This window comes from Dama dama, chromosome 23 (assembly GCF_033118175.1).
Source record: "Dama dama isolate Ldn47 chromosome 23, ASM3311817v1, whole genome shotgun sequence".
Lineage (NCBI taxonomy): Eukaryota > Metazoa > Chordata > Mammalia > Artiodactyla > Cervidae > Dama > Dama dama.
Genome location: NC_083703.1, coordinates 59,796,559 through 59,814,571, shown reverse-complemented (window position 1 = coordinate 59,814,571; position 18,013 = coordinate 59,796,559). Strand labels below are relative to the sequence as shown.

Here is an 18,013-nt window from a genome sequence, read left to right as displayed (position 1 = left end):
CTGGAATCCCTTCCCGTGACTGGAGAACAAAGGCTGGGGACCTTCCTAGTCTGCTAATGTCACTCCTTTAAATAATTAATTTTTTTTTTTTTTTTTTTTTTTTTGGCCAATTGCACTGGCAAGTAGGATTGTGGAGCTCCTCACACTGTCACGCCATTTGCATAAGTCTATTCCTGTTGTTTTAAACCCTAAAATTGCGACAATTAGTTACAGCAAATGTATACTTAGCTCAGTTTTTTAAAACTGTCTGTATGTGTACTTTTCATTTATCATGTCTAAATGCATGTCTATTTGTACTTTAATAGGGAAATTGAACTCATTCACGATAATTTCCCTATCGCCCTCATGCACACCTCCACCTCCATCTAACTGGGGTCTTCTTATTAGGAAGAAGGCAAAGCCATAAACCCAAAGGATTATGGGAGTGAGAGAACTGCCTGTGTGCCTTCCGGCAAGCCCAGCCTCTGGGTCTCAACGTTCTCCTACATTAAAGGAAGAATTCAGACCTTGAGGCAGACACATGTTGCTTTTCAGTATGTTAAGCACTTGTTTCAATGGGTTGATGATTTTTCTACCTGACACCCCCTCTCCTTTGCAAATATGAGCAAGTAAAAGGCACAGGAAAGGCAAATTTGCGTGATTCACTGGGACTCATTTGTGGAGTCTGGGGAAAAAGGCGCTCTCTTCCCATGCTGGTTGCTAAGGGAATGAATGTCAACATTTTCTTTATTGGATTGGTAAGGCCTACATACAAGCAAGAAAGACAAATATAGGAGGAGATAGAGCTGAAAGAATTTCAGAGAGTAAGAGCGTTGGAGGCTGTGAGCCCAAATCCAGACTTTTTGTTCTTGATTGGTGCCTTGAACACGTGAGGCAGCTAGAACTCTCCTCAGGTATAGGATCACGCAACTCCTTTCTTTCCTTTGAAGGTGGGGAGGGTCATTAAACTAATGTATTAAGTTCCTCCTCCTTTTCTCCACTAATATAAAGCATACTGAAGAGAGCCCAGACCAACCTCACCTCTATTCCCTATTGTCTGTACTCCTGAATCTCCTTGAGTTTCAGTTTACTCATCTGTGCAGTGAGGACAAGCATTGTCATGCTCAAGTTGCTATGCAGGTAACTATAATAATATAGGGAAAGTGTTTGGGATATAGTAGATGCCCAATAAACAGTAATGTTTTCATATCACCAATTTAATCATTCCTCGGGCTGTGTGTTGCTCGGAGGTCATAATAAAATAGAAAAACAAAATACAGTAAGACTCTAGAAACAGAAAAAACTGATTTGAAATTGTACTTCAGTGCTCTGTGGATGCTCTTTATCAGCTGGCATCCATTAGGACAGTGCTGACTTTAGCAAACAGGCTTAAAGGAGAGGTTTTCTCTCCTATATTTGGAGGTCCAGAGGTGGGGTTGGAATCCGGAACAATACGGATATTCAATGTTGTCAACCCACATTCTTTACATTTTTGCACTTCTCTAGAGTAGATTTTTGTTCCAGTTGGTTCCCCTCGTGGCCAAAAAATGTCTGCCTGGAGTATCCGGGACAAAATTATTTCTTGTTCCTAGCCAACAGGAGAGAAAATTGTATTAGTTTCCCAGATTTCTCTTATGGACACAAATTGACTTAAGTCAGTCTCATCTGAGTCACCTGCCAGTAGGGGACATGAAATTACCTTAATTGGTTTAGCCTAGCTATTGGGGATGGGTTGAATGATAGAATGTTAAACAAAATATCTCTCATCACTCATCAACGTTTCTGACTCTCAGATTTCTCCTCCCATAAAAATCTTAAATCACAGGTTTCTGAGAGAATGACAAGATCAAGTGTACACTGTACCTTTGACAGTATCTAGCAGAATGTAGTTGTTTGATGACTAGAGGACATTATTACTGTCACAATGTCACATGACAGAAGGTGAAAGAGTCAAACTCACCAGTAACAGTCACCTTGGTGCCCCGACCTGATTGGTACTCTATGTCAGGTTTTCCCTCTTTGAACTTCACACAGAAGTACGTGCCAGCATCTTTAAGAGAGATTTCATTGATGCGAATGGAAAAGTCTTTGTTGCCAGCTTTGGCCATGTTTCCAACTTGGTTTACTCTGGGAAAGAGACCCCTTTGGAAATTATAAATTAATTCACGATTTGGTCCAGTCCCCTTGAACCATAAGACGGGTCCATTTGGAAATGAATCTGGTACGCTGCAACTCAAAGTGAGTGTTTCCCCAGGTGACACAGTCTGTGATATCTCAGCTTGCTGCACCTTGAACATCTCATTTGTGACTCCTGGAAAGAAACTCAAAATCATCTCCCATTTCCTCTGCTCTGACCTAGGCAGGATTAAGAAAAGTGGATCCAGATCAAGGTTGGGCCTCAATCATTCATCATTTTAGTGACATGTTTGAGTACCCACACTGAGTTTAGAGTGGCCACTGCAAGTGCAGGCTGCTCTTTCCCCAAGCGCTAACAGGGGAGACAGTTCAGAGGACTAGATGAATCACCTCCCCAATTTCATTCCTCAGCCCCTAAGTAAAAGAAGAGGAAGATGGATAGGGAGGGCTGGGTTTGTGAATGGGTAATGTTCATAGAAATAAGTCTTCCTTCTTATCTAAATGCCCAAAATTGCTCAATACACTTGGAGATGGATCCAAGTCTCCTCTGCCCACCCCCCACATCCAGAGAACTTGGCACTGGCCTTCATCTCTCCTCTGAAGGATAATCAGTCACTCATTTTGCATAGACATTAATGCTGAGAGGTGCAGAGAAAGAGGAAGTAAAGAAATCAGAAACCTAAAAATCAGGTGGGCATATATTCTTGAAGGCAGAGTATGGGTCTTTTACTTATCTCCTCAAGAGGGAAAAGGGGGACAGTTGATTCTACTCAACAAAAAGAGAGAAGAGCCTCAAGGGATTGCATCAATTTTGAGGGTCCACCACTGACCCCTAACTCCTACTACCACCAACCTTACTACCCCACATGATATCAGGTCCTGATAATAATCTCTCCTTTCAAGTTATCAAAGCATCAAATCACAGATGGCCTAAGATGTCGGTTGGGGAGGCAAGGGAACTCTTGAAGCCAGGAAAGAATGGCAGGTAAGCTATCTATACACATATTTTTCAAGTTGAAATCAATGTGTGAATTTTCCCTGGCCAGGTAGGTGCCATGGAATGCGGCTGAACTTGAGGAAAACATTACTGGAGAAGACAAGTTTTCCCAGCAGAACAGAGGATACCCTAATCTCACTGTATTTCATGAAATTAATTCACAGTGGCAAGGAGTAAGAAGCACTGGCTGTCCTCTGAGAATAAAAGGACAACAGAGCTTGGAGTGCAATGCTCAGGGCAGATTCTCAGGTTAAGGTCAAGTGCTAGGAAAGTGACTCAACCTCTCTGGGAGGTCTTTTCTAAACAAGTCTCCCAACTCTCAGTTTTCTAACTTTCTGGACATGTTCATAGAGTGTTCATAGAGTGCACACATGTCGTGCTTTTTACCTACCCAACATCTTTTCAACTGGGAATGTCCATTGTCCTATATTCAGTTTCTGGTGGCCATTAAAGAAGGGCATAGCCTGTCGACTCAGCCTGATTCAATATTGGGCATAGGATGCCAGAAGGATCAGAAGGGCCGTCTGCAGAATCCCAGCCTACAGGGCAGATTGTGAATGAAGGGGTACAGCATCCAGTGTAGAGTAATGATTTGGTACAAGTCGAAGATTTTTAAAAACTTATCTTAAAAATCAGGAAGATGGAATTTGTCAAACTGTACTTACCACTCACAGACACATAGGTGCCTGGGCCAGCTATATATGCCATGTCAGGATGCCCTATTGTTAACTTCACACAGTAATACATGCCAGCATCCTTAGGCGACACATCACTGATGCGGATGGAATAGTCTGTCTGGTTGGCCATTGGATTTACCACTTGGGATACTCGGGGGAATCGGCGTCCATTGAAACTGTAGATTAATTTTCGTTCTAGCTTAGCATCCTTGAACCACAAGACAGGCCCTACTGGAGATGGTGCAGGAATGTTGCAGCCCAAGGTTATGACATCTCCAGCCTTGGCTGACACTGAACTCTCAGGCTGGTTCACCTGGAAATCTTCACTTGAAGTTCCTAGAAAGAAACTGTGTGTCATTTCTCATATTCCTTGTTTTGGTGCAAAGTGTTCTGAGGGTCTGGTTCTAGATCAAGGTGGGGGTCTGACTGCACTGCACACTCTTAAGCAACATGTACTGGCACCAAAGTATAAAAATCACAAATTTGGTTGCCATGTGGGATGAGGAGAAAAGGACCAGTATAGAGAAAAAAAAATGGAACTTTCTTTCTCCATCAAGATATAAGGATAGCCTAGAGCATGTGTGTGCATGTTAGTCACTCAGTCGTGTCCGAGACTTTGTGACTCCGTGGACTGTAGCCCACCAAGCTCCTCTCTCTGTGGGATTCTCCAGGCAATAACACTGGAGTGGGTTGCCATGCCCTCCTCCAGGGGATCTTCCTGACCCAAGAACCTGCATCTCTTGCAATTCCTGATTGCAAACAGATTCTTTACCGGCAGAGCCTTTAGGAAAGCCCCAGACTGGAGCATAGTGGGCACTAAATAAACATATCGTCTATGAATCCATGAATGGATTTATATTAAATAAAAAATGTGAAATAAAAGTTGAGTCAGATTTTTCTCTATGTACCTGTCTGCTTAGAAATTTGTATGCAGATGAATAAGAAACAGTTAGAACCAGACATGGAACAATGGACTGGTTCAAAATTGGGAAGGGAGTATAACAAGGCTGTATACTGTCACCCTGCTTATTTAACATCTAGTGCTGTGCATAGTCACTCAATTGTGTCTGACACTTTGCAACCCCATGGACTGCAGGCCACCAGGCTCCTCTGTCCATGGGGATTCTCCAGGCAAGAATACTGGAGTGGAATACCTTCCTCCAGGGGATCTTCCCAACCTAGGGATTGAACCCAGGTCTCCTGCACTACAGGCGGATGGATTCTTTACTGACTGAGCCACCAGGGAAGCCCTCTATGCAGAGTACATCATGCAAAATGCCAGGCTGGATGAATCACAAGCTGAATCAAGATTGCAGGGAGAAATATCAACAACTTCAGATATACTGATGATACCACTCTAATGGCGGAAATTGAAAAGGAACTAAAGAGCCTCTTAACGAGAGTGAAAGTGACTGAACAACAACCAGAATTAGAGATAAGGCCAAAAGCTAAGGACACTGTGCTGATAACCAACATACTATATACCGAGTGCAACTTTCAAATGCAGGCATCTCCCTTTCTTCATGGGGAGGCCCAGGTGCCCAGATACACACAGAGAATTGCATTCTCCGTGAAATTTATGTTTTCCTCAAGGGGTATAAAATTGGTTATTGCAATGTGAAAACATCTCAGTTATTATAATGTGTCATGTTTATGGATGCTCAACCCAATGCAACAAATTCTTAGTACTCAGTACTGCTCTTGTTACGTGTTCTTCAGTATTGCACAAGGAGCACTGACAATGAGTTCATGGAAGGCACACAGAATATATGTAAGATAAGTTCTACAAACCAAGGGAGATTTTTCCTCTTGAATGATTTCTCAAGCCTAGCATATTTCTTTTCTATCTTTGAATAACAAATTACCACAGACTTAGTGGCTTAAGAAACACCTATTCATCGTTTTTTGGTTTATGTGAATCAGGAATTCAGGTACAGCTTAGTTTAGTTGTCATGCACAGAAAGATGATGCGAAGACACAGGGAAAACACCATCTACAATTTAAAGAATGTTTGAGGCTGCCAGAAACTGAGTGAGGCCTGGAACAGACTCTCCCTCATAACTTATAGCAGCTTTATTCACAATTGTCAAAACATGAAAACAAGATCTTCAGTTGGCGAATGGATAAAGAAATTGTGGTAAATCCAGACAGTGGGATATTATTCAGCACTGAAAAGAAATGAGCAGATAAGCCCTGAAAGGATATGGAGGACCTTAAATGTTTATTACTAGTTTAAAGGATGAGCCCATATGCTGTAGGGGCTTCTCAGGTGGCGCTAATGGTAAAGAACCTGCCTGCCAGTGCAGGAGACATGATAGATGTGGGTTCCATCCTTGAGTTGGGAAGATCCCCTGGAGGAGGACATGGCAACCTACTCCAGTATTCTTGCCTGGAGAATCCCATGGACAGAGGAGCCTGGTGGGCTACAGTCCATGGGGTCACAAAGAATTGGACACAACCGAAGGGACTTAGCATTCACATGCTGCAGGATTCTAATTACATGACAGGAAACTATATTACATGCAAAACTTAAGAGACAAGAAGAATATCAGGCTTGACAGGGGTTAGGATGAAAACAGAAAAATAGGCAGAGCATAGATAATTTTAGGGTGCGGAAACTACTCTGTATAATACCATAAGGTTGGGGGATGCCTATCATAATACATTTACCCAAATCCACGGAATGTACAACACCAAGAGTGAACCATCATGGAAACTCTAGACTTTGGCTGTTAATAATTTGTCATTGCAGGTTCATCAGTTGTAACAAAATGATCACTCTAGTGGAGGATGCTGAAAACAGAGAGGCAAAGGGCAGAAAGTAGTATTGGAAATCCTTATACCTTGTGATTAGTTTTGCTGTGAACCTAAAACTGTCTTGAAATATAAAGTCTAGTATTTTAAAAGTCTAGATGACCCATATCGTGGGTCATCTAGACTTTCTTCTACATCGTTCTGTGTTTTATATTTAGGTCTATGACTCATTTTTTAATACTGCAACATTTTATTTTTTATTACTAGTGCACACTCATATGATTCATTTTCAATTAATTTTTGTGGAAAGTCACTTTGTTCTTCTCCAATAGTGTGTAAGCTATTCTGGATCTTTTGTTCCATGATATAAACTTCAGAATCAATCTGTCACTATCCATAAATTAACCTGATGGCTTTTAATTGGGATTGCATTTAATATATAGATCAAGTTGGGGAGAACTGATACCTTGACAATATTTATCTTATTACCTATAAACATGTTATACATATTTATACATAAATAAATATACATATTCAGTTCTTCTTTTATGTTTTTGATCAATTTTGTAGCTTTCTTCACACAGCTCTTGATACAAATTAGGTTTATACCTAAGTGACAGATTTTATTTTCTTGGGCTCCAAAATCACAGCAGATGGTGACTGCAGCCATGAAATTAAAAGAGGCTTGTGACTTGGAAGAAAAGCCATGACAAACCTCAACAGTAAATTAAAAAGCAGAGATGTTACTTTGCCAACAAAGGCCCATCTAGTCAAAGCTATGGTTTTTCCAGTAGTCATGTAGGATGTAAGAGTTGGACTATAAAGAAAACTGAGCACCAAAGAATTGATGCTTTTGAACTGTGGTGTTGAAGAAGACTCTTGAGAGTCCCTTGGACTGCAAGTAGATCCAACCAGTCAGTCCTAAAGGAAATCAGTCCTGACTATTCATTGGAAGGACTGATGCTGAAGCTGAAATTCCAATACTTTGGCCACCTGATGTGAAGAACTGACTCGTTGGAAAAGACCGAGATGCTGGGAAAGATTGAAGGCAGGAGAAGAAGGGGACAGAGGATGAGATGGTTGGATGGCATCACTGACTCAATGGACATGAGTTTGAGCAAGCTCTCGGAGTTGGTGATGGACAGGGAAGCCTGGCATGCTGCAGTCCATGGGGTCGCAAAGAGTCAGACACAACTGAGAGACTGGACTGAACTGATTACCTTTCTTGGAGGTAATTTAAATGGTCACATGTTTGTTTCAGTATGTACTGTGCTTAGTCGCTCAGTTGTGTCCGACTCTTTGAGACCCCATGGTCTGTAGCCCACCAGGCTTCTCTGGCCATGGGATTCTCCAGGCAAGAATACTGCAGTGGGTTGTCATGCCCTCCTCCAGGGGATCTTCCCATCCCAGGGATCAAACCCAGATCTCCCGTATTGCAGGCTGTGCCACCAGGGAAGCCCTTGTTTCAGTATGCAAAAATGCAACTGATTTTGTGTGTTGATCTTGTTTCCTGCCATCTTGCTGAACTCAGTTCTGGGGGTTGATCATTTGTGGATTTTTAGTAGATTCTTTGGGATTTTTTATGTAGAAACTCACAGTATCTACAGTTTTATTTCTTCATTTCCAATCTATATCCTTTCCTTCTTCCTCTCTCCTCTCTTTCCACTTGTTGAATAAGAGTTGTGAGAATATATATTTTTGCATTTTTCCTTATCTTGGAAAGAAAACGTTGTCTTCCACCATTGAGTATAGTAATAGCTGTAGGGTTTTTGTGGATATTATCAAGTTGAGGAAATTCCTCCCTATTTCTAGTTTGAGAGTTTTCATCATTAATAGGTGTTAGATCTGTCAAGTGCTTTTTCTGCATCAGTGGACATGATCACGCAATTTATTTCTTCTTTAATTTGATGTGATGGATTATAATGATTGATTTTCTCAGTATTGAAACTAAGATCTGACTTAGTCATAATATATAACATTATACAATGCTAAATCCTATTTGCCAATACTTTGTTGAGGAATTTTGTATAAGTTCATGACATATATTGGGCTATAGTTTTCTTTTTTATGTACAATCTTTATTTACTGTTGCTATCAAAGTAGTAATTTCCTCATAAAACGAGCCACATAAAATGTGGCTTCTTTTTCTAATTTTTTGAAGAGATTGTATAAAATTGGTGTGAATTCTCATTTAGATGTCTGTTAAAATTCTCCAGTGGGTGTGAGTGCCTCACATACTTTACTCCCTTAAGATCCAGTGACCTCTTCCTCACTCTCAGATAATGGTCTGCTTCCTCTTTCGTTTCATCTAAACCCCTCAAGCTATCTTCTGTGGCAACTGGGACTCAAAGCTTCTACCAACATGGACCAATGTCCTTGGGGGAAAGACTGTACAAAATTGGTTTTTTTCAGCAAATAGAGGCAGAACCACACAGTTAAGCTAGGGAGACTGCAGGGATCAGCTTCCATCACTGACCCAAAGAGACCTCTAGTGTGCGCTTCTGACCAATATTCTCTGAACACTCAGACCTCTGCAAAACTTTAACACTGATTATCTCCTGATGGGGCATTGTGGATTCTTTTCTTGCTTTTATAAACTCATCTTTTCTAAGATGTTTTTCTTCACTTAGTAGGTAGCATATGTGTGCTGGTGACCAATGAAAAGACAGACCCTGTGTCCCCAGTGGCTGGGGGATGAGAGCTGTCGCATTTGCTCTGTTCAGCCTGCTGATCACGGGGACGAGTCCACCACCTGACCCAAAGGTGTGAAACAGACACGGTCACCGGGAGATTTTGTGTGCTGGAGGCCATTCAAGTCTAGGCCTCTAAATTCTGCCTGTTTTATGATGGACCAAGGAAATCCCTCCTCAAAGAAATTCTAGGGAAGCAGGTGGGGAGGAAATGGTAACCAAGCGAGGGAGGTCCCACTCACCTGTGAGTTTCAGCAACAGAGCCAGCAGAAGGGAGGGCAGATGTGAGTAGGATGGGAAATCAAGGACAGGAGTCATGGTGGCCCTTGGAGCCTGCTCGGTGTCAATGTGGTCCTGGAGAGGCCTGGACCTCTGTGCTCTACGGAGAGAGGACAATTCCTACTTTCATGATGTCAGAGGAACAGGATTGTGATGAGAGGAAAAACTGTGGGACTGGGACACTTTTTCTTTGAAATTATGAACGGGACAGACAAGGTTGCTACAAACGGACAAGTTGCTGCTGGAAACGTTCAGGGTTTCCAGTGCCAAGGGGTGCGACGCCCAAAGCTTGTGCTCCTTCCTGTGTCTCATCCCATCTGAGAGATTTTCCCTAACCCTAAGCCCTTGCCTATCTAGCATCCTCAGAGATGACGTCTGGAAGCTCGTGATGGGCAGGTGGGTTAAGGCTCCGGCATGAGTGGAATAGCTGGGCCTCCCTGAGCCGCAGAGCTATAGGAAGGAAGGTAGATCTCTGGCCTCATCCTCTTGGCTATATAGTTGAGCTTTATGAGAGACTCCTCCTCTTCACTCCAGAGGGGTCAAAGGTATAAAACGAGTCCTAGCACAATGTCTGGTGTGGGCTCCCAGCTTTGCTGTGGATCCCTGCATATAATACAGGAAGTTGCCTCTTTTCTCCTCTTGCAGAGAAATTGTTTTTGACAATTTGACGGAAAGAAGTTAAGAGTTTTCGAATGGTGATTGTTTGCACATTATAGAATGGGGAAGGTAGAGCTCTGGGGAACATTCTCAAAGAGGTAAAAGCAACACACGTAGAAACATACCTGGGAAAGTGAGGTCTGCCTCTCCTGTCTGTACTGGGTCTGGGGCTAGCTCTGTAGTAAGGAAGTGGAGGGGCAGAAGAAAGCACGCTCAGAAATAAAGAGGAACTATCATGTTCATCTCCTTCTCTCTCACCTCTGGAATGGGCTCAACCCCAGCACAAGGGTTGTTTCCTGGGACTCTTGGCCCACTCTCAACTGGCGCCCCTTTCTCCAAGCACCCATAGTCAGGCACTGACTGTTTCCTTGTGATCCCTGCGTTTGCCTCAGTGACCGACTGGATGTCAAGGCCAGGAGAGGTGTTAGAAAAGCAGAATGCAGAGCAGGGCCCAAACATCCTCTATGAGATGACAAGACTCCCCTTCCCCTTGTGACGCCACCATTCTATCCCATTGTTCTGGAGTGATGAATTCCACACCAGGAAACCCAACAATGGACCCTGCTAAAGACTGGACAGCCTCTTATCTCTAGCCTCCATCATCCTACGCTTCCTTCCACCTCCAGCCATCTTCACACCTTCTATTAAGCTCTGAAGACTTCAGAGGGAGGGATTTATGGTGGCATAATGGTCAAGAGCACTGGCTTTGGAAGCAGATACATTTTAGGTTCAAATCTTGATCCCATTTCTTAGTAACTAAATCATCTTGAGCCCATTATACAGACTTGTATATCCTTTGACCTGGAAATCTTCACTTTGCACCTCGAACATTCAAGGCTGAATTCATGATCTACGCTCAGACATTCCTTTCTCCTGCCCAACCCTGTTCAGTATGTGGCATATAATTTATCCATTTGGTTAAACCAAGAAGAGACCCATGCTCTTCATCCTCACTCATCCACTCATATCTATTCCCTATCAGACCCTGTTAGTTTTACCTCCTAAACATGTCTTAAATCTAGTTCTCTGTATCCACCGTCATCTTCTACATAAAGGAAAGTGATTACCTCCTAATCAGGCTACTCCCGTTTCTCCTGCCCTGCCCTACAATCTTTTCCTCTTTCTTTATCCATGTCTTTCAGAACACAGATCTGATTATACACCTCTTTGGCATAAATGCTTTCATGGACTCTCACTGCTCTCGGGATAGTAAGGCAATTTGGTACGTAGTAGTATATATAAATAATTCGATTCATCCATGACTGGTGTGGCCCCTAGAAGACAAAGGGTTTCCCTGCCTTTTTTGGTATCCAGCACAACCTCTTTGTCTCAGGTTGGTTTCCTTGGGAAACAGACTCTGAGGTGAAGATGAGCATATTATTTTCTCAAGAGGTACTTTTAGAATCAACTTCTGTGGAAGGGAGGGAGAGGAAGCAGGACCAGATAGCCCTATAGAAGAAGTTGAGCTGCAACAAAATCCTAATGAAGATATCAGCAGGGCTCCCATGGAGCTCTGGTGCTAGGATGTTCCTTCAGGGTTGTCCTGAGCTTAGGGGAGAGCCGCTGGGCTTTCATATCACCATGTTGATGAGTCAATGAATGTGGCATGTGACCAGGCAAGACTTTGGGCAAGCTGGGTCTCCTCAGTTGATGCAGTCACAAGGAGAATGACAGGCAGGGGTTATCTCTGCAACCTGTTACATAAGAGCATCCTCCATGCCCTTGGGAACATCTTCCACCTGGGAGTCTTTGGACTCAGGACATGTATTAACTTCCCCACAATTAGGTCCTCAAAGCCACTTCACATCACCTGGGAAACTCAAAGTTCTCTGACCCTACTTGGCCTGACCTTGTTGTTGTTCATTCGCTAAGTTGTGTCCGACTCTTTGCAGCTCCATGGACTGCAGCACGCCAGGCTTCCCTGTCCTTCACTATCTCCCTGAGTTTGCTCAAACTCATGTCCACTGAGTGGTTGATGCCATCCAACCATCTCATCCTTTGTTGCCCCCTTCTCCTCTTGCCCTCAATCTTTCCCAGCGTTGGAGTCTTTTCCAATGAGTCAGCTCTTCACATCATGTGGCCTGATCTGGACTTTACTAATTGGAAAAGTTCAGCATGAATATCATAGGGGCCTGAGACGCAGCTTTCTCTGGGATCTCTGAGTGCCTGGGTTAGCAGTGAACTCTGGCAGAGGACAGAGGAAGCAAGAGAAGGGAACCTCAGACCTGTAAGATGAGATAAAATGTGGGTATACTAACACAGAAACTTCCTCACCATGTATTTCCTTACACTGTTTCCCAAGGGGGTACAAGAAGACAAGATATTATCTTTTATTTAATAGGCTTTTCAAAAACAGTTTTAGATTTATAGAAAAACTTAGATGATAAAACAGAGTTCCCATATACCCCTACACACAATTTCCTATTGTTAGCATTTTATATTAGTGTGGTACATTTGTTGCAATTAATGATATTGGTACATTATTAGTAACTGAAGTCTACATTTGGTTTTTGTCTTAGCTCTGGCAGTTATAACAAAACTGTTGAAAGGAGAATACATTTTTTTCCCCTTAAAAGCAGGAAGGGGGATCCTGTGTACTCAGGAGGTGAAAGAGAACCTCAAAGTGTGGGGAGTTGGTGAACACAGGAACACACAAGACAGAATAACTCCTCAGTATAGGGATGCTGGTGTGTGGTTCATGGTCAACTCCAAGGTGACAGATAAGAGAGAACCTGACCTGTGTTGTGCTGACTTTGTTCTCATATTTGTGAGTCAGTCCCCAGAGCTACTTCCCATGATCCCCGCCTAGGACCATGTATAGAGACCCAACTCTGGGGACCTCAGGGGCATATGGGCAGGGGGTTCTCCATGGATGGGAGGCATCTGGAAAGTCATGGAAGGTTCCAACTGAGACCTCCTAGGCTGGGACCCTCAGGAAGGGAAGGAGACAGCAGAGGCTGAGGGTGGCACCTAGCAGGGAGGAAGGAAGGAGCTGTGGGAAACGTGTTTATATTTAATTACCTGCTCATCATTCAGGAATTGTTCTCTGCATGCCTCCTATGTGCCCAGGTGGGCTCTTCCTGGGATGCCTGTCCTGGCAGCCTTTGAGATAGGACTCTGCCCCCTTAGCCTTCTTCCCAGGCCCTGATTCCTCTTCCTTAGCCTTTCCACTCTGATTTCTCAACTTTATTCTAAATGGGAATTCCTTTATGACCTAGAAATTGTCTCTAGAAATACCACCCATTGAGCTGCCCCTCATTCAGCACCCTCAGCCCACAGATCAGCTAGGAGATACCCTTTGAAAACCCTTGATTGAGCCCCCCTTTTCAAAACAGAAGACCACATACTTCCTGGGAATTGGAACTTCTTAGAAGGACCCTCCTAAGGGTATGGAGGGATGTGTGTCCCCTTCTAACTACACGTAGGCCCTGACCCGGTCTGAATTGTGGATTGACCCTCCCTGTTGAACTTGCTTCCTTTGGAACAAATCTTGTCCTGCTCACCCACCTGCACACTTACAGTCATGCCCAAAGCTTCCTGTGGACAAAGATGACGGAGACACTGCCCACCAGCAGCACCATGGGGCCTAAGAGAAGAACTGCAAAGACCATGTGCCCCCAAATCCAAAATATTTACCATCTGACCCCTTCAGAAAATATTTGCCAAATCCTGGCATAGGATTTCATAAATCAAGTTAAAAGATCAAGCTTTAGCATAAAGATGATGAGCTACTGGATGATTTAAACAGAACTGACACAGATTTCTTTCCTGGTGGCTCATCGGTAAAGAACCTGTCGGCAGTGCAAGAGATGCTGGAGACTCGGGTTCAATCTCTGGGTCGGGAAGATCCCCTGAAGGAGAGCATGACAACCCACTCCAGTATTCTTGCCTGGAGAATCCCATGGACAGAAGAGCCTGGTGGGCTATCGTCCATAGGGTCGCAAAGAGTCAGACATGACTGAAGCAGCTAGGCACACACGCATGACTCAGATTTACAAATTTAAAATAATCACTCTGACTACAAACTAAGGGATGGAATAAGGAGGGGAAGAACAGAGACAGAGTCCAGTTGGGAGGCTGCATCAGTGATTTACAAATTTAAATTTAAAAGGTGAAAAACGGAAGGTAGCCTGGACTGGAAATGGCAAAGTTAAATGAGTGCCATTTTTAATCCCCAAAGCAGTTTTTGTTCTTGTATTGTCTGCAGGTACCACTAGATGGTGCCACCTCAAAGAGGAAAAAAAATCCCACTTTTATCTTCATCAATATCCAAGTTTTTACTAAACTGGTCTAACCTTAGAGGGGCTCTCCTGGTGGTTCAAATGGTAAAGAATCTGCCTGCAATACAGAAGACCCCAGTTCGACCCCTGGAAGAGGAAATGGCAACCCATTCCAGTATTCTTGCCTGGAGAATCCCATGGACAGAAGAGCCTGGTGGGCTAGGGGCTACAGTCCATGGAGATGCAAAGAGTCTGACATGACTGAACAACTAACACTTAACTTTATAGGAACTTAAGAGCTGTAATTTAAGTATTTCAGTGGTTTAACCCTTGGAGTAAGGTTTTTGTTTTTTTTTTTGAGTAAGTTTTAAGAAGAATCTGCATCATACTAAGTTTATGTCTATATTATGTGGGTTTTGCAGAGCAATAAGAAAGGATTTTATGAGAAACTAAAAGATGAACTAAATTCACCTTCAGGCAATTCTGCATATTCAATGACCAGTGAATTCACTGACTTCTTTAGATTACCAAGGAAACAGTCAAGCGTGTGGGTAAAGGTTTCCACCAAGAATGTCTACCACAGTATGATTTATAAACCTGAAAGCAATCTTAGTGGCCAATACCAGAAAACTCATCCATCAGGGCTTGTCTACACTTGAGGGAATGAACTAATGATTCATGAGCCTCCGCCCCTCTCCAGGCACTGTGTTGAGTATTGAAGACAGTGCTGAACACAATGGATCAGGTCCTCACTGTCCTAGAATGGACTTGTTAAAGGTGTATTATTTTCAGAGACTATTTCACGAGCTGGGAAAATAGTTTGTTATAACTGGAAGCAAAACAAGATTTTAAAAATGTATATGCAGCATGCTGCAAGCTTCTTTAATGTACATCACAGTAGAGTATGAAATGTTTCAGTCTGCAAATTCATGTATGTAAAAAAAAAAGTGCACACTTCTTTATTTTTCATAATTCAACTTAATTTTACCTCTGAATCCCAGTCCTGAAAAGGTGTTAAGAAATTCAGCCCCGGTTGGGCTCAGCCCTTCCTCCACCTATCCTCCAGGGTTTAGCCAAGATTCTCACTCAGAACCCCAGGGTCTTTGCTCATGCGTGCACGGCAGGATCCCGAAGAAGTGCCCACTGCCAGGGCCCTGTGGTTCTGCCAGGTCAGCTGCTCCAGTCTTTGTGACCAGAAAAGGTTACAGGTCTGGGTGACACTTGAGCCGAAACTCCCTGAAGCAGCCTCGGACACTGTAGGGCCTGCTACTCCAGGTGTGGTCTGAACCAGCAGCCTGTGCATCACTTGGGTACCGCTGGATCAGAATCCGCATTTCAACCAGATTCCTAGGTGATTTGGGTGCATATTACATTTTTGGAAACACCACCCTAAGAGGCCTTACCATACCTGCCTAGTACAGTCCAGGTAGAGCTCAGGTTGGGGTTGCTCTGGGAACCCTGGGCCAATCATCACTAGTCTGAAGAAGCCCCTCTTTCCTTCCATCCATGAGCACTGATGTGAAAATAAAGACAAACAAGAAAGGGTCTCGTTTCAGCCAGCCACACTACCTCTACCATAGGGCCCTTCCCCAGTTACAGAAGATCAAGGCCCTCTGCCTGCTTTAATGAATGAAAAGCAAGAGAAAAAACTCATGGAGGAGGGTGTAAATTCTAGTCACAAATATATCTTGTTTTTCACAAAATCAAGACTGAAAAGAAAATATCATAAAGAAGGTAGCAGTACTGTCATTAGGGCTTCCCTAGTGGCTCAGTTGATAAAGAATCCACCTGAGATGCAGGAGACTCAGGTTTGATCCCTGGGTCGGGAAGATAACCTGGAGAAGGAAATGGCAATCCACTCCAGTATTCCTGTATTCATTTATTTTATCTCTTCTTTAAACTTTTCTGTGTTGTTTTTCTACAGTGAATATAATTCAATTTACAAACAGGGAAAAATTAAACATCCCTTAATGGAGTATACTCATGTGGACAAGACACAGAGATGCAAACAGAACCCAGAAAGAAGATGAAAAATTGGATGACTCAGATACAACTGAAAAACAATGTTTTATTAATAGACCGAGGGCACACACTCATTATAACCGCTGAAAGTCGGGCCAGATTACTCAAAAGTGGTGTCAGTGTCTTCTCAGTGCCTTGGAATTTATCCATTTAATCCTATTTCCTGTTACGATTTTTGATCTTTTAAAGAAAAAGAAGAGGTTCCAAGGTAACTGTGAGAGGGAGAAATTGGCCAGCTCGTGCGTGTCTCTTTTAAAAATAATGCACAAATTATAAGCCATTCCAATAAAACTGAAGCTCTTGTTTCAAAGGACTCTCAGCGAGAATTACTGAGATAAGTGGCTGCTTAGAACAAAAGCCCTGATACCGATCACAAGCCCCTTGTTGCTGGGTTCTTGAGCTTTTACAAAATACGCTAATTGCCAGAGCCTCATTGAGATCAATGTAAGGGATGAGAAGCCTGTTGAATGGATGTTTCCTGTCATTTGTTCCAGAGGCAAAGTGCCCAGGAGGTTCAATCTCAGTCTTCTGAGACCCACCTCCTCATCCCCATCCCCGTGTCAGAAGTCCATCCTGGGAAGAGCTGCAGAGAGGAGATGGGGTTAAATGGATAAGCAGGCAGGCAAATGTGCACAGATGTTCATTTCAAGGAAAAGCTGGCAGACAACAAAGCAAGTCACAGTGCATCTGGCCAATTTATCCCTCCTTTGTTCAAGTCATGGTTCAGTCAATGGAGAAGAACAAGGGTATTTTGGATTCCAGTCCTGCCTGAGCCATGCAGATTTCCAGCTCATAAATGTTGAGCTTCATCACCCTGTATCATTCACTGAATTAACACATTTTTTTGAGTTATCCACTGTAGAGTGTAAAACATCCCCATTTTCTGCCATCTCACAGGAACTTTCCATGGATAACATTCTTAAGCCTCTGAAACCCACTTCATAAAGTCAGGAGACTTTCCATGAAAGAAAGCACTTTCTCAGGTAGAGAAGTCAAGATGAGAGCTGCAGCTGTAGTCTCCTGGTCTCAGTATCAGTCAGGGTGCCATTGAGGCTGATTGATGGCTTTGAACAAATAGAACTGTTCTGGCTACCAGGTAAAAGTCCAGAGGTGACCAGGTAAAGTGGCTCTGTGTCAATAAGTCCTTAGGGGTCCAAATTCTTTCCAGATTCTTATCCCTGGACTGTAGCACTAGTACTCATGGTCCAAGATGTTGGCTGGAGCTCCAGCCATCACAGTTATCTTCAGAAAGCAGGATGGAAGAAAAAACAAAGGGCATTCACCAGCTCACCTTAGGGAGTGTTGTCGGAAGCTGCCACACAAAGCTTCCATTCCCATCTTACTGGCCACAATTTAGCCACACGACACATCCAGCTGCAAGGAGGACTGAGAACAGAGTATTTGCTCTGGGTCGCTGTGTGTGATCTTATTATTATGACATGGTGGAGAGTCGATATTGAGAAAGGCAAATCAGCAGTCTCTGCTATCATGTGTCTGTTTGATCCTAGACGACTGTCAAGAAAGTATCTGATAAATTAAAACATTCTCATTACTTTAGTCCCTGAATTCTGAGTATTATTTGAAATTAAATGGTGACTTCTC

At 43.2% G+C, this 18,013-nt stretch overlaps 1 protein-coding gene across 1 annotated transcript; it reads right to left on the bottom strand.

Moving 5' to 3' along the window:
* Positions 1-1,481: 1,481 nt before the first annotated feature.
* SIRPD (signal regulatory protein delta) lies at positions 1,482-9,551 on the bottom strand. The gene is made up of 4 exons (XM_061125908.1): positions 9,476-9,551; positions 3,778-4,125; positions 1,940-2,290; positions 1,482-1,567 (listed from the first exon to the last, which is right to left on the bottom strand). Exons 1-4 carry the CDS (start codon positions 9,549-9,551, stop codon positions 1,482-1,484), a joined length of 861 nt encoding a protein of 286 aa, XP_060981891.1.
* Positions 9,552-18,013: the final 8,462 nt, after the last annotated feature.